This window comes from Vicugna pacos, chromosome 34, assembly GCF_048564905.1.
Source record: "Vicugna pacos chromosome 34, VicPac4, whole genome shotgun sequence".
Lineage (NCBI taxonomy): Eukaryota > Metazoa > Chordata > Mammalia > Artiodactyla > Camelidae > Vicugna > Vicugna pacos.
The window spans coordinates 5,564,890-5,578,901 of record NC_133020.1 but is presented as its reverse complement, the minus strand read 5'-3'; the positions used below and the strand labels follow the sequence as shown (position 1 = coordinate 5,578,901).

General features: G+C 39.0%; 1 protein-coding gene across 2 annotated transcripts in view; it reads right to left on the bottom strand.

Moving 5' to 3' along the window:
• ITPR2 (inositol 1,4,5-trisphosphate receptor type 2) overlaps positions 1–14,012 on the bottom strand; it is a 419,753-nt gene that overhangs the window by 183,083 nt on the left and 222,658 nt on the right. For both annotated transcript variants that reach the window (XM_072954773.1, XM_072954774.1), the window contains one exon: positions 10,086–10,194. In XM_072954773.1, coding sequence (XP_072810874.1) covers positions 10,086–10,194 — 109 coding nt within the window. The remainder of the gene's footprint in view (positions 1–10,085; positions 10,195–14,012) is intronic.

Below are 14,012 nucleotides of genomic sequence, written 5' to 3'. Positions count from 1 at the left end.
AGCCAGCTATCTCACTCCTGGGCATATAACCAGAGAAGTCTCTAATTCAAAACAAACATGCTCCCCAGTGTTCATAGCAGCACTACTTACAACAGCCAAGGCATGGAGACAACCTAACTGTCCATCTATAGATGACTGGATAAAGAAGTTGTGGTGTATATATATGTATGTGTGTGTGTGTGTGTGTGTGTATACACACATTTTTCTAACAGGAATTTTATACACACTCACACACACACACACACACACACACACACACACACGTTGAAATATTACTCAACCATAAAAAAGAATGATTTTGCAGCAACAAAAAATGCATTTGCAGCAACATGGACTGACCTAGAGATTATCATACTAAGTGAAGTCAGTCAGACAGAGAAAGACAAATATCCTATGATACCATTTATATGTGGAATCTCTAAAAAATGATACAAATGAATTTATTTACAAAACAGAAACAGACTCACAGACATAGAAAACAAACTCATCGTTACAAAGGGAAAAGGAGGAGAGGGATAAATCAGGAGATTGAGATGAACATATACACACGACCATATGTAAAATAGATAACCAACAAGGGCCTACTGTGTAACAGAGAACCATATTCAGTATCTTGTAATAAACTATACTATATATAATGGAAAAGAATCTGAAAAAGGATAGATTTATATATACATATATATAAATGAATCACTTTGCTATACCCCTGAAACTAACGCAACATTGTAAATCAACTATACTTCAATAAAAATGAATATACTTATGTATACGCATGGCTGGGACATTGTGCTGTACACCAGAATTTGACACACTATGACTGACTGTACTTCAAAAAAACAAAGCTATACTTTGTATGTCTCTGATACACATTGTGGCATTTTGAGAGAAAGAGAAATCAACCCAATACCTGAAATGGAAATTTTGAGTACATGTCTCTGAATTAGAATCACCGATATCATTCTATCTGATATTAATTATAAGCATCCAATTTGATTTTAACTGTCCACGTGCCCTCATTTAGATCACTTTGTGCCACCAAACCAAACTGCTAAGGCGTGTTCATTAACACAGCACGTCTGTTTTCCCTGTTCCACGGCTGTAGAACTACTATCATCTGTAGTTCGAGTTTTAATTAAAAACTCAGCCAAAGGCTAGGAACAACTGAGAAAAGATAAACCTGACGTCGCACCGAGCAATCTGAAAATATTCAAAATGTTGTGTGCCGTTCTGTTGTGAGTAGCTGAGATTCACCCCAAAACGCTTGAGATTCTCAAGCACCAGATGAAATGTGCAGGAACCGAGCCTACCCTGAAGTAATCAGCAAATGGTAGACGTTCCGAGTCATTCGGCACGAGAAGTATCTTAAGGTGGTGTGACTTGAAACAAGAGAACGGTTTCCCTCTGGTAGCCACGAGTGACATTCCTACGGCTTTGTAGGTTGATGCCAGACTAGAATGGAAGGCAGATTCACGTGGGGATCGCCAACTTGGGCTCTGGAGCCAGAAGGCCTGAGTTTTCAAGTTGGCTCCACCATTCTTTTGCTGTGTGACCTTGGACAAGTTCCGTAACCTTTCTGTGCTGCGGTTTCCTCAACGTGTTGTTACGAGTTACACGAATTAACATTTAGAGCGTTCATAGCACCACTTGGTGTTTACTACACAATAAACCCATGAAAGTTGTAGCTGCTACTATTATCGAGAGCAGGTATCTGAAAATGAGAATACATTTTTCTTTTTAATTTTAATCTTTTTTAGGATTGCTTGCTTTAATTTTTTTTAGGTTTCTCGAGATAGCAAAAGAAGTGAAAATCTCAAAGAGGTGGTTTCAAAAGGTCAAATCCAATTTAAACGACCATTTATTTTCTCCAGCATTATTTAATTCCTTACCATTGGGAGAAGCAGCACCTACAGAGCAGAATCAGAACACCTCGATTCACACCCCTGCTCTGCCACTTAAGAATCTCATGATTGTTACCAGGTCATTTTACCCCTGGGCCTCAGTCTTCTTACCTATACAATGGAGACTGAAAAATATTTCCCTACCTCAGAGAGCTATTGTGAGGCTCCAAGTGCCCAAAGGTACACTGTCATTTTGCAAATAGCTTCTCTACAGACGCAGCCATAGTTAAATAAGAGCAACAACAAAAATGTGGTTTTAGGGCCTCATAGACTGGGTTGGATACCTCCTGCGTAAGGACCTGTTCAAACAGCAGTCCAGAGATGAATGCATCAGACAGAAAAAAGTGAAATGTTTCCGGCCCGATCTGCTTCACAGCGTTTATATCCCTCTTCCTCGCGACAGCAGTAGCAGGGCAGTTCCGAACACCAATTCTGTCCTGCGGCAGGTGTCCTGGTTTGTCATGCTAGTTCATCTGACAAACTCACCGACCGCTTCGGATGACTGGTGCCTCCCTCCAGCGCCCCAGCTGCTCTCAAGTTCTCCTGGTTTTACGATGGGCTCTTCCCACTTCTTTTGCGGCCTGAGTTCCTTGCTTGGTCTTCCCAAATCCCTTCTCAAAGAGGGCGGCCCTTCCTGAGACTGAAGCCCAGTGGCCGAGCTGTCCACCCATCTGCTTGCCTGCAGACCCGGCCATCCTTCTTCGCTGCAGCCTCGCTGAGCTGAGCTCCCGCGTGACTGTGTCTGGGGATCCCCTACTTCTTCCCCTTTGGCTTTCCAAGCCAGGCAGCCAGCAGAGATGGCACAGCCCACCAGATAAAGTATGGGCTGCAACCTTAGTCCTGGATGCTGTGTGTAGCTCTCCCTTCTGCTGGCCCAACGCTGCATGTAAAGCATCAAGAAACCTGCCATTTCCTGGGTTACAAGACGGATGCAAAGTAGGACTTGAAGTGGTATTTCTAGAATCCACTTCTTGGATATGATTAGTGAATGTCAATGCGTTGTACTAGCAGACGGTCGATCACATTTATTTCCACTGAATATAAATAAGTCAGTCCTCAAGCATTTATCGAGCAATGATGGTATGCAAGGCATGCCTACGGGGAGTGCTACGGTGAATAAGATCACCCATCTCTGTCCTCGATGGCACGACGCTTGTGGCGTGTGCGGTGGGACTGGAGAGAAATACACAACCAGACCCTCACAGAAGCTCAGCACTGAAACGCCTTCTGGGCATTTCTTCATCACCTGCATCAGTCCTATCCTCAAGACGTTTCTAATTTATTTAAAATAACAACACACACCAAAGAAATCCTTCAGAAGGCATGCTAATAAAAGGCTTACACGAATAAGACAGAGATGATTTTTAAGTGCTGAAATGATTACAAACCAGAATAGTACGGAGTTAAAGGAGAATAATCATGGAATGAATGCATCCTGGAAAATGGTCCAGATTAAGATTTGGTGGAAATAACCAACATGATAATTTGGTAATACATTAATTTTAGTGTTTTCTTCTTTTCTTCATATTCTTTTTACTTTTTATGTTATCCATGTCTTTTAACCAATACCATTTTTCACCTAGAATTATTAGCTACCAAATGTCTTAGAGAGGCAAGGAATGGTTAATTCTGACGAATTGGTAATATTTTCAACACGACCTTTTTTAGTCACTGATCTCTACAGAATCAAAATATATCTCAAAAATCATTGGAGGCAATGATGTTATTATGTCAGATTTTTAAATGGAAGGCTAAAGGCAAGGTAAGACTAAGAACTTTATAATTTTTGTAATAATGAGGTTACAATGATTTTAATAAACCCAATAAACTTATCATTTTTACAGCCTAACAAGTGACCAAGTCAGACCAGCACCTGAAGAGTAAATTTCCAAAAACAATTCTTTCCCATGTGCCCACCTTAATGATCAAAGTCTCACTCCCTAGATATAAAATATAAAATAAAAATTTCAAAGTGGAGGAGTATACTAATTATGTTTCTAAAATAGATCACTTACTGTAAGGAGACCTCAACATATTTTCATATTTCCAACCATCTAGTTACCTAGTTAAAACACAATACACACACACACTCACAACACAGGGGTGATTAAGATGGTATCGCACGTTTGCAACATCACTTACTGATCCAGTTTAAAACAACATTGGAACATAGAGGGAAAACTGCACTCACCTCTAAAATGTATTTATTCAGAAATTCTACAAAATGCAGCTGATGCTAAAACTGAAAGTTATTTTCCCTTAGCAAACCAGTCATTATCAAATTCTTAAGCTACAGTGAACTCTGTGTAGCAATTCTACTTAAATGTGTTTATTTGCCTCCTAAAAAGTGAAATGAGTATATGCATGGAAGGTCAATGATTCTGCACAGACTCTCCCAGTGAGAGGAACTTGATTCAATTTACAGATTCGCAACAATGTGATTACTTCTGGGACTGACAAGTGTGCATATTTGACGTAGGAGTTAAGTTCCTTGGTGTAATTCTGACATTCTTTTTGCAGCTCTTCAAAGTCAGAAATAAAAGATTACTTACAATGAGGTTTTTTTTTCCCCTGCTGAGGGGCGAAAAAAAAGGAATTCTACTTAACTCCACTGACAGTAAATATTTGAGTTTAAAAAAAAAAGATGGAAGATATTTTAAAAATAACTCAAGGCATCATTTCTTAAAGATCTTTGTTCAATATCACTCCTGATAGCAACTTTGAAATCAAGAAGCCTCTGTCCTCCATCACTGTTCAATGTGTAAATACCACCTACCCTACCTGGGCACTTGCAAAGATCACAGCTCTCAGTCAGATGCTACGCTGTTTGTTGAATGCCACACTCCCACAAGGGGCTATCTACCATGCCATCTTGTAAAGCACTATTTAGGATTTGTACGTATAATATTCAGGCTACTAACAACACAGACCATGATCACAGGGTGGGGTCTGGGAAGCTCTGGTATTGACCTGTAGGTCTGTAAAAATAAATCTTAAAAGTCCCCACAGCTCTTGCATCAATCATATTGTTCCCAAAATAACTCGGTCTAAAATCTTCAAACCTTTTCTTAGCAGCTCACTGAATAAATGACCTATGCTTTCCAGTACACAGGCACACAAACTTTATCAAGAAAAAAATTTAAAGACCTTTCCATTTTACTTAGTTGAATATCTGAGAAAATCGAAGAGTTGTGATTGTTAAGTCGTGTAATCTGCTTGGCTCTAACATGCTCGTGAAGAGCTCAGGAGCCACAACGTCTGGGCTAGATACCAGCTCTCTTCACCTACTAACGAGTGTGACCTTCAACGTATACCTTTAGTGTCCTCATCAGTAAGAGGGAGACAGCAATACTACCTAAGACATAGGATTAAATATTACATAAGACAATACATTTAAAGGGTCAGGAGCACTCTCTGAATTTAGAATTTTAGTAAGCTCCCAGTAAATCCTAGCTACCATTACTTTATTAAAACTGCACCAGAGCAGAGATAGTTTCTAGATCTCTAAGCAATAATATTCTGAGGACATAAGACACTTCAAAGCTGAACATCTTAAGAATATTGAACTTGACTATAAACATCTTTGTTGTCTTACAGATTGTACATACGGCAGGTGTAACTTACAAGTAGATAGGAAAACACTCACAGGGGAAGTGACAACTGGCATTCTAAACAAGTCAACTTCTTTGACCACAGTGTAAAGAAAGTGACTTTAAATCGCCAGTTCCACAGGCGATCAGGGGTATTTTCAGTAATCACTATCTTTTCCAATTCCACAGTAGAGAAGCTACGAATTTTATATACTTAGGATCAGCTCTTACAGACATCTTTACTAGTCATGTTTCTCCCTTTTTATGAGAGAGAATTATTTGTAATGCTCTATAAATCTTAATGAAAATGTATGCTACAGAGGATAAGATGAAGAAAGTTGACCCCCTCAAAATCCTTAAAGCCAAACCAATCCTTTGCACACAGTCCTTCCTATCCCCTGCTCCCTCCCCACCAGCCCACTCTACCCCATCCACAGAGCCCTTTCTAGCTCCATTACCACCTCAGGTGAATCTCTACTCAGATCTGGACCTACAGTAGTCTTCAAATACGCAAAACCAAGCTGTGATGTTATAATTAAGCTGCCCCGTTCAACTGCACACGCATCCTATCAGGTACTTCTGTTTTGTGGGAGAGAGGTCATGGAAATAAGAGTAGAACGAAACGGCATTGAGGGTGGAGAACATTAGAAATCACACTGCCCTAAAGCCATTTTAAAACATCCCTTCTCTTTCCCTCCATGAATTTTCCAACGTATGTACCTTTTTAAAGGGCAAATAAACACAGCTGCATTTGTTACCTAAAAAAGAAGGCTTTCAAATACTACCCAACCCAAAGGAGCCCTGAGCTTTCAAGGTAGAGTTATATCCTTTGTCATTTTTTGCTTTTCTACCAAAATCACCTAAACAAATAAAACATTATAAAATTTTTATAAAGCTCAGCTAATTTTTCCCTTTAAGGACTTTCAATGTATAATTCTCCTGTTTTAACCTTTGATAAAAGTAAGTGCTATAACTTCTGTTATAACAAATGGTACGTACAGGATCACTAGATTTCACACACAGGCACGCATAATAGAAAATTAAATTTCCATTTACTTATATTATCCCATTTGGAATCTTCAAGAAATTGCCACCCACATCTTATCTCTCAGCCTTTTAGCAGCACAAACTAAGGAATATGAAGAAAGGAAGAATATTAAATAAAGTTAATTTAAGATTTGTAATCAAAGGTATTATAAATTATAAGTGTTTTAAAAGTAATTGAGTAAATACCAGAAGAAACATAGTTCCATGATGATTTTCCTTAATATATCATACAGAGAAGGCTAACAAAGTCAGAAAACCAGGACCTCAAAGTTGAAAATTGCTGTAGGAACATCAGTTTCAAGCATGAAGCAAAGCAAATGTATGTTTCATCGCTCTGCTTTTAAACTTTCACCAGACACACACACACACACCCCTTCAAGTATTGGAGACCAAAGAAACAAAATGAAAATGGAGATTTTCTTCTAAGGTAACGTTTTAAATTTAAATAGCTGAAAAAATAGTATTAATAGCTGAAAGACAGTATTAGGGGAGCTAGTGTGAAAAACCCTAGTGTGAGTTTTCTGTTTTGATTTAGTTCTGAGAGATCTCTTGGGACCACCTCAACACAGACAGAAGTCCAGTTAACTAGGCATTAGACAACCAGGCTTAGGTAACCTGTGTGACTTAATGTAATTCAGTTCTGAGTCTCTCCACATTACTGACCTGAAGATAACACTGCCTGCTCTATATACTTCCTAGAACTGTTGAAAGGTAGCAAAATGTTTCTAAATACTTTGCAAACAGCAAAGTGCTGTAAGTTCAAAGCATTTTTTGTTGTCACATTCATTCACATTTAAGCTGCCCTACATAGTCATTTTAATCAGCCGCAGGTAAGCTCTCCATCTGCATTCAAATGCCATTTTCTCACTGCCACTAAAAGGATCGTTGTGATAAAAAGGATAATGGCCTGCACCAAAGATGTCTATGCCGGTAACCGGTAACCACCAGAACCTGGGAATATGTTTCCTTACATGGCAAAAGGACTTTCCAGATATGATTAAGGATCTTGTGATGAGGAGATTTTACTGGATTACCCAGGTTGGTTCCAATGTAAACACAAGTGTCTTTATAAGAGGGAGGCGGGAGGGTCAGAGTAAGAGAAGGTGATGACAATGGAGTGTGTGTGTGTGTGTGTGTGTGTGTGTGTGAGAGAGAGAGAGAGAGAGAGAGAGAGAGAGAGAGATGTTATATTTTGTCATATTCTGTCTGCCTATGACTGAAATTTGGATACCAAAACATGCTAGACAAAATTTACTAACCTTTCTTAACAGTGACATACAAACATTTGTAAAGCTGGCTGTGATCTGATGAGTATGATTAGGCAGAATGGAAGGATCACAATTTAAACCCTGGTTCTGGCACTTGCTGTGTGACCTCGGGCAAATCACATAACTTCTCTGGGTCTCAGTGACATCATCAATAAAACAAGGAGCTTGGACTAAATACCCAGATGCAGCCTGAAGCGTCTTAAAAGAGGGGCACAAAGTATTTTGGTAATTCTGTTGAGAAAGTAGTCACCACTGGCTAACACGGCTGAGAAGCACTACTCATTGGCGACTTCCCGTCCACACCACTAGTGTACTGAGGCCTGTTTGGATTTGAGCAATCCCCGACTCCAGATGTAGTAAGGCTAAGTGCAGGAAAAGCCTGGGGAACATTTTCCAAGCACATCAATTAACACAAATTTTTGGAAGCTAATGGATGGGGAGGAAAAAGCACAGGGGGTGGCCTCCAACACCGAGGCAGCACAGAGCCCTGGGAGGGTCCTGAAAGACTCTCCTGATCTCTGCAGACAGGAGTCCACCAGCAGGTGAAGTACACCTGCAGTGGCCCTCGGCAAGCTGCGCCTTTGTCTCCTTATCCCCAGGGCCCAGGCACAAGAACTGGCATTTAATAGTTGCTCACAGTGTGTGTGAGGTGACTAAGCGGCTGAGCCCAACTAGCCTCCCCGCCTCCCTTCTCCCTGAGGGCCATGCCCTGAAGGACACGTGTCGGACAAGAACGATGCTCTTGGGGTTATGCGAACAGCAGCCTTGCCTCCCTTCAAGAAGGTCTCAGGAGTTTTCTAGACAAGAGAAAAGTCTGAACTAGAGACAGCCATGCGCGTGGAAAGATGCCAGCGTGATTAATTTCAGGGCAGTTTGGGAGACACACTGAAATACTCTTGACCAGTCAGAGTAAAATCTTTCTTGATTTCTTTCCTATTTTCCTTTAGTGTAATTCAGTAATAATCTATTACAAAAAATTGGAAGGCTCATCACACATCTGTTAAGCACAAGTTACTGTTATCATAAACCTCACTCTTCTGTCAAAAATGTATATGATCCCATTTTTCTACTTTAAGGTCTAGTACTGCAGCCAAAATCAAACGGTCTACAGCAATAGTTTAAGGAACCAAAGAAAGAAAACAAAAAGTCCCAAGGAACTCTACATACCATTGTCGTAAGCAAACTATATATTCAAACTTAAGAGAATTTTTCTTGAGTCCTATGTCACAGAAACATTTGCTAAAGCTACACTGACCACTTTTATTTTGATCATGTTTCTCCAATACAGTTTAAATGATGAAGAGAATTAATGCAAAGCAGAAATCATTTTGATTACTGAAGCAAACATCGGATTCAAATGCAGTATTTCAAAGCTCTGCCCCTTGTATTAATATCCAAGGTTCCAGCACAATTCTTTTCTATGTGAATATATTTGAAAAAACCTACCATTACAATCTTTCTGGAATTGAGATAGCAAACACATAATGAATAAATAAAAATAAAATTCTTCCCACTTTAAATGTAGCAAGTGATTCGTATTTACAGAATTAGACCGAAAAATTATTAAGGACCATGGCACAAATTATGTCTGATACCTAACATAAAAGTAAAGGGTAAAGATAGCTAGCTGAGAAAACCCTACACCAGGTTTGTATTTTACACGTAAAGGTATCACTTTGTGTATTAAACATGCTGCCAGCTATCTCCTAATGAGCACCTGAGCTGTCATTTTTAATAACAGACTGGCAATTATTATCTGTAAGTTGATATTCCCTGAAAATCATTTGTGTAATACTTAATATACCTAAGAATAGAAGCTTATCATTCCATTTATTTTAAACAGTATTATTTTATAATACTTGGCATAATAGTATAGAAAATGACATGAACATATATTTACAGTGAAAAATCAACATATTTCAAAATGCACAGGCCATTTCAATATGCAGAACTTCACACAAAATCTTAATAATGCATCTCAGTTGCTCATTGTCAGAAAAGATCATTGGGTCCACTGAAGCTATATGAGAAAAATATATACTCAAGACAAAATATAATAAAACAAATAAACCAAATACTTGGGCCGTTCTAGTCTTAGTTGCTTCTCAAAGCAGACACAAAAGATGAATGGATATCATAAAACTCAAACGATCTAATCCGTCTAAGTACACACACCATTAATATGTACTTGGTAATCATGCAATAGCCTAGTGTAATTCATTCATTATAATGTTCTAAAAATTCTATTTTACTTGCAAATACTAAGAAAAAATTTTAAATACCTCTTCCACAAAGCTGTCTTTCTTCTCTAGCATTTCTCGTAAAGTCTGAAGAATTTTAATGCACAATTTTTCTTCTTTCTCCATCAGCTTCTTTGTATGATTAATCAACCTTAAAACAAAAGATTAAACCTTAATAAGATAGTGACTTCTTTTCAAGCTATGTACTAACATAACATCATATACTATGGGGGAAAAAATCACAATATTATTTGAGAATACAAAACAAACCAGATACATGTTTTCAAAGTGTTAAAATTATACTTCAGCTTATAAAGTTGGAATCATAAAACCTTTGTTTTATACTCAGCATGCCTCAGTGCTTCTCTAATTTATTCAGGGAGCACACTTTAAGTGGAACACAATACTCTTTGAAAAACAGTGAAACACTGATTCTCTTCAATCTTATCACGTGAACTAAAATGACTTTACTAGTAGAGAAGTACGAATATTTGCAGTGTGTTACATTTCATTACAGTATGTTATAGTACATTATTTTCTATGTACTATATCACATTCATTATATGGCAGCAGCATACAACGCTGGAACTTTAGCATTAATGGGCTGCTTCCCAATTTCTGATAATAATAATTGCTATTTTTCACTGTTAGAGCGTGGTAGAAACAGGCAATTTTTGTGATTAGAAGCAAAAAAAAAAAGTAACAAGACAGTCTATCCATTTACTATTTTTGCTATAATTTGGGCAAAAACTCTATACAGTGGCGACCTCTGTACTAGTATTCTGTCAGGAGAAAAGTTTGAGGATCGCAGTTACAAAACATCCCCAAGAACTCAGAAACAACTGAGAGGTTCATCATCGAAATTTGCAGCTTGGCACATACAGCTCATGCTGTTAAAAAGCTGATTCTCAAAATGACCCTATGAGATACATCCTCCTAGAAAAACAAAACAATGGAGGATATAATGGAGTGATCTGATTTCAGTGACATAAAGGGAGTCCTGTGGGACACAGCCTGGAGGAAAAGTGAGCTTTCACTAGACAGTGGCTAGTCAGAGCTTGTCAGGTGCCAGGTGAGGTATGAGGACTTCCATGGATTCCCCCCAGCATCCTCACCACAAGCCGATGTAATGGGTTCTGTTATCAGGCCAAGTTCGCTAATGAGAAAAGAGGCCCAAAGAGATAAAGTAACTTGACTCTGGTTACACAATTATTAAGTGGTGAGATCTGGCAAGGAACCCAGGTCCATCTGACTTCAGAGCCAGAATTCTGAAGCACCGCTCGGTGGAGGCAGGACAATGCACCGATGCAGAGTCCTGACACACACATGAGGTTGTACACAGCCTCCTCTTACATGGTATGGTAAGTGCTGTAACAGAGGCGGTGGCAAACGCTGAAAACTAGACAAAGAAATTACTACATTCTGCTGGGGGAGCCGCCTAGGGCTGATCAGAGAAAGTTTCAGCGACAAGGTAACATTTCACTATGAAGATTCCACCTGGCAGGGAAGAGCAGCGTGAGGAGGCATCCTTGCAAAGGGAATGAACAAAGGGCAGAGGCAAGAAAGCCGACGGCATGTCCGGGAAATAAGTACTCCAACCACTACCTGACATTTAAAGACATGGAAGAGGAGCGTGTTAGAGATGCAGTCTGAAAAGAAGGAACCGGGTGTGAGTCTGGAATTACGCCACAGAAAATAGGGAAGCACTGTTTTAAAGGACCTAAATGACTCTGCCCACCTATGAGAAAGATACCTTAGACGGCAGTGAGAAAGATGACCTGGAAGAGTGAGGACAAGCCAAGAGAAGAACAAGGCATGTGACGGGGTAAGAATATGAGAAGCAATACAGAACTAAAGTGGCCAAGACTTCGCAAACAATGATATGCAGAAACTGGGCGAAGAGGAGAAAGGGCAGATCACAGACGCCCGAAATTTATGAGCTGGGTCAGCAGATGGATGAGGGTACTTTTCAATGACACCCATTTCCTCCTGAAGAAGTAGCACACCACGAAGGAACAGTGACTTTCCTTTTAGATATGTTGTATCTGGGCAGGGTTCTATATGTCCATGCGGTGGGATCCAGTTGGCTTATTAACAGAATAACTGCTAACGGAATAATTTTTCTAAAGTTCTCTTCACAAGGAAAAGACCTGCCTCTCTAAGACTTCTGCTGTTTGGTTTGTCCTTTCACAAGACAGTCTTTATAGGAAAATCATTTGGTGGGCACTGTAAATTTCTTTAAATTTTTTTACCCTTCTTAGGCTGTTTCCATTTTCTTTAACTCTTCTTTAGATAAAATATTTAATTCAGTAACCATTTGAAAATATCAATGGGAATGAATGACCCCTTGCTAGGGATTTATGCAAGGTATTTATCTATCAAATAATGTTTGGTTGAGTCAGGTCAGGTGGCTTTCAAGTATTTTTTTCCATGATCTAAGTGAAAAATAAGTTTCACCAAACACCCCACCATACAGATACATGTATGTAAGTGTATCTGTAAAACTAAGGCAAAAGTTACCTTTACTATATGAGATGCACTCTGATATTTTATATTCTTTCCCAATTCTTTTTTTTTTTTAATTAACGGTTGCCTCTTCTCCGTTAAGGCACATCCCACAGTTTGGGAAACACTGAGATTCTTCATCATAAGGGAGGCGTAAGTGCTGATTTGAATAAACTGTAACCAGCTACCTTAAAATCCAACACCCACACTGACCTATTTCCTTCCCTCTTTACTCTATGTGACTAATGGGAAATCTGGTCCTTTCCTGGGGTTTAGTCCTTACATCCTCCCGCAGACCTATCTGAGACAAGTTGCAAGAATTAAATTCATGTGAGGAAGTCAGAAGCCCCACTTAAAGCCTTAAATCTAAGCTACATTGTCCAATCAAGCTCTACAAGAGAGCTTGGCACAGTAACACAAGGTCCCTTGCATAGTAATTAATGACACTGGATTCTAATTTTATTATGCATCTTTGCAAATAAAGCTCGGGGTTCTTCCCAGAATTGAGGAAGGAGTAAGTAAGGAGACATCCCGGAGCCTCTGGCCACACTACAGTCACAAATACTCAACAGCACAAAAATCTCCTCTAGCCGCTAATGAGCGTGTGACGTCCTTTCCCTCCACCTGACTTCAGGAGCTATAATACATTCCCATTATCACATCGCTCAGCTTCTCTCCTTTGAATTTACCAAATGTTGCAACAGACTTGCTTCACCTTCAGCACAGGTCATTTCTTGATATTCTGAGTTACTTTATATCACCTTCTTAAAGACTTACATCTTTAAGATCTAGACCAGCGCTGTCCAACAGAATTTTTTTTGAGGTAACTGGAATGTGTGTATCTGTGCTCTTACTTGTTGGCCACTAGTTACATATGGCAATTGAACACTTAAAATGTGGCAAATATGACTAAGGAACTAACTATTTTATTTTTATTGTAATTAATTTAAGTAGCCATGTGCAGTCAATTGTTACTGTATTGACATTCTAATTCTTGACACTGGATCAGCAAATTTTTTTTCTAAAGGGCTAAATAGTAAACAGCTTAGGGGCAGTAGGCCACGCAGACTAGCCAACTGGTCGGTTCTGCTATAATAGTATGAAAGCAGCCACAGATGATGGTATGTACATGAATGTGTGTGGCTGTGTTTCAATAAAACTTTATTTGCAAAAATGATCAATGGCCTGTGGGCCAGAGTTTGCGAACCACTTGTCTACACTAAGTCTCTGGGATGTAGCTCTAGCATCATATTAATATCCTAGAGTTTTAAAGTTCTCAGGTTTACAACCCACTTTGTAACCCACATTCTACATACTGATACAGATTCATAGGAGGTGAAGTGTATTTTTCAAATACCTATTTACCTATTTATTTATTTATTTATATTTATGTATTTATTTTATTGAAGTATAGTTGATTTACAATGATTTGTTAGTTTCTGGAATACAGTAAATGATTCAATT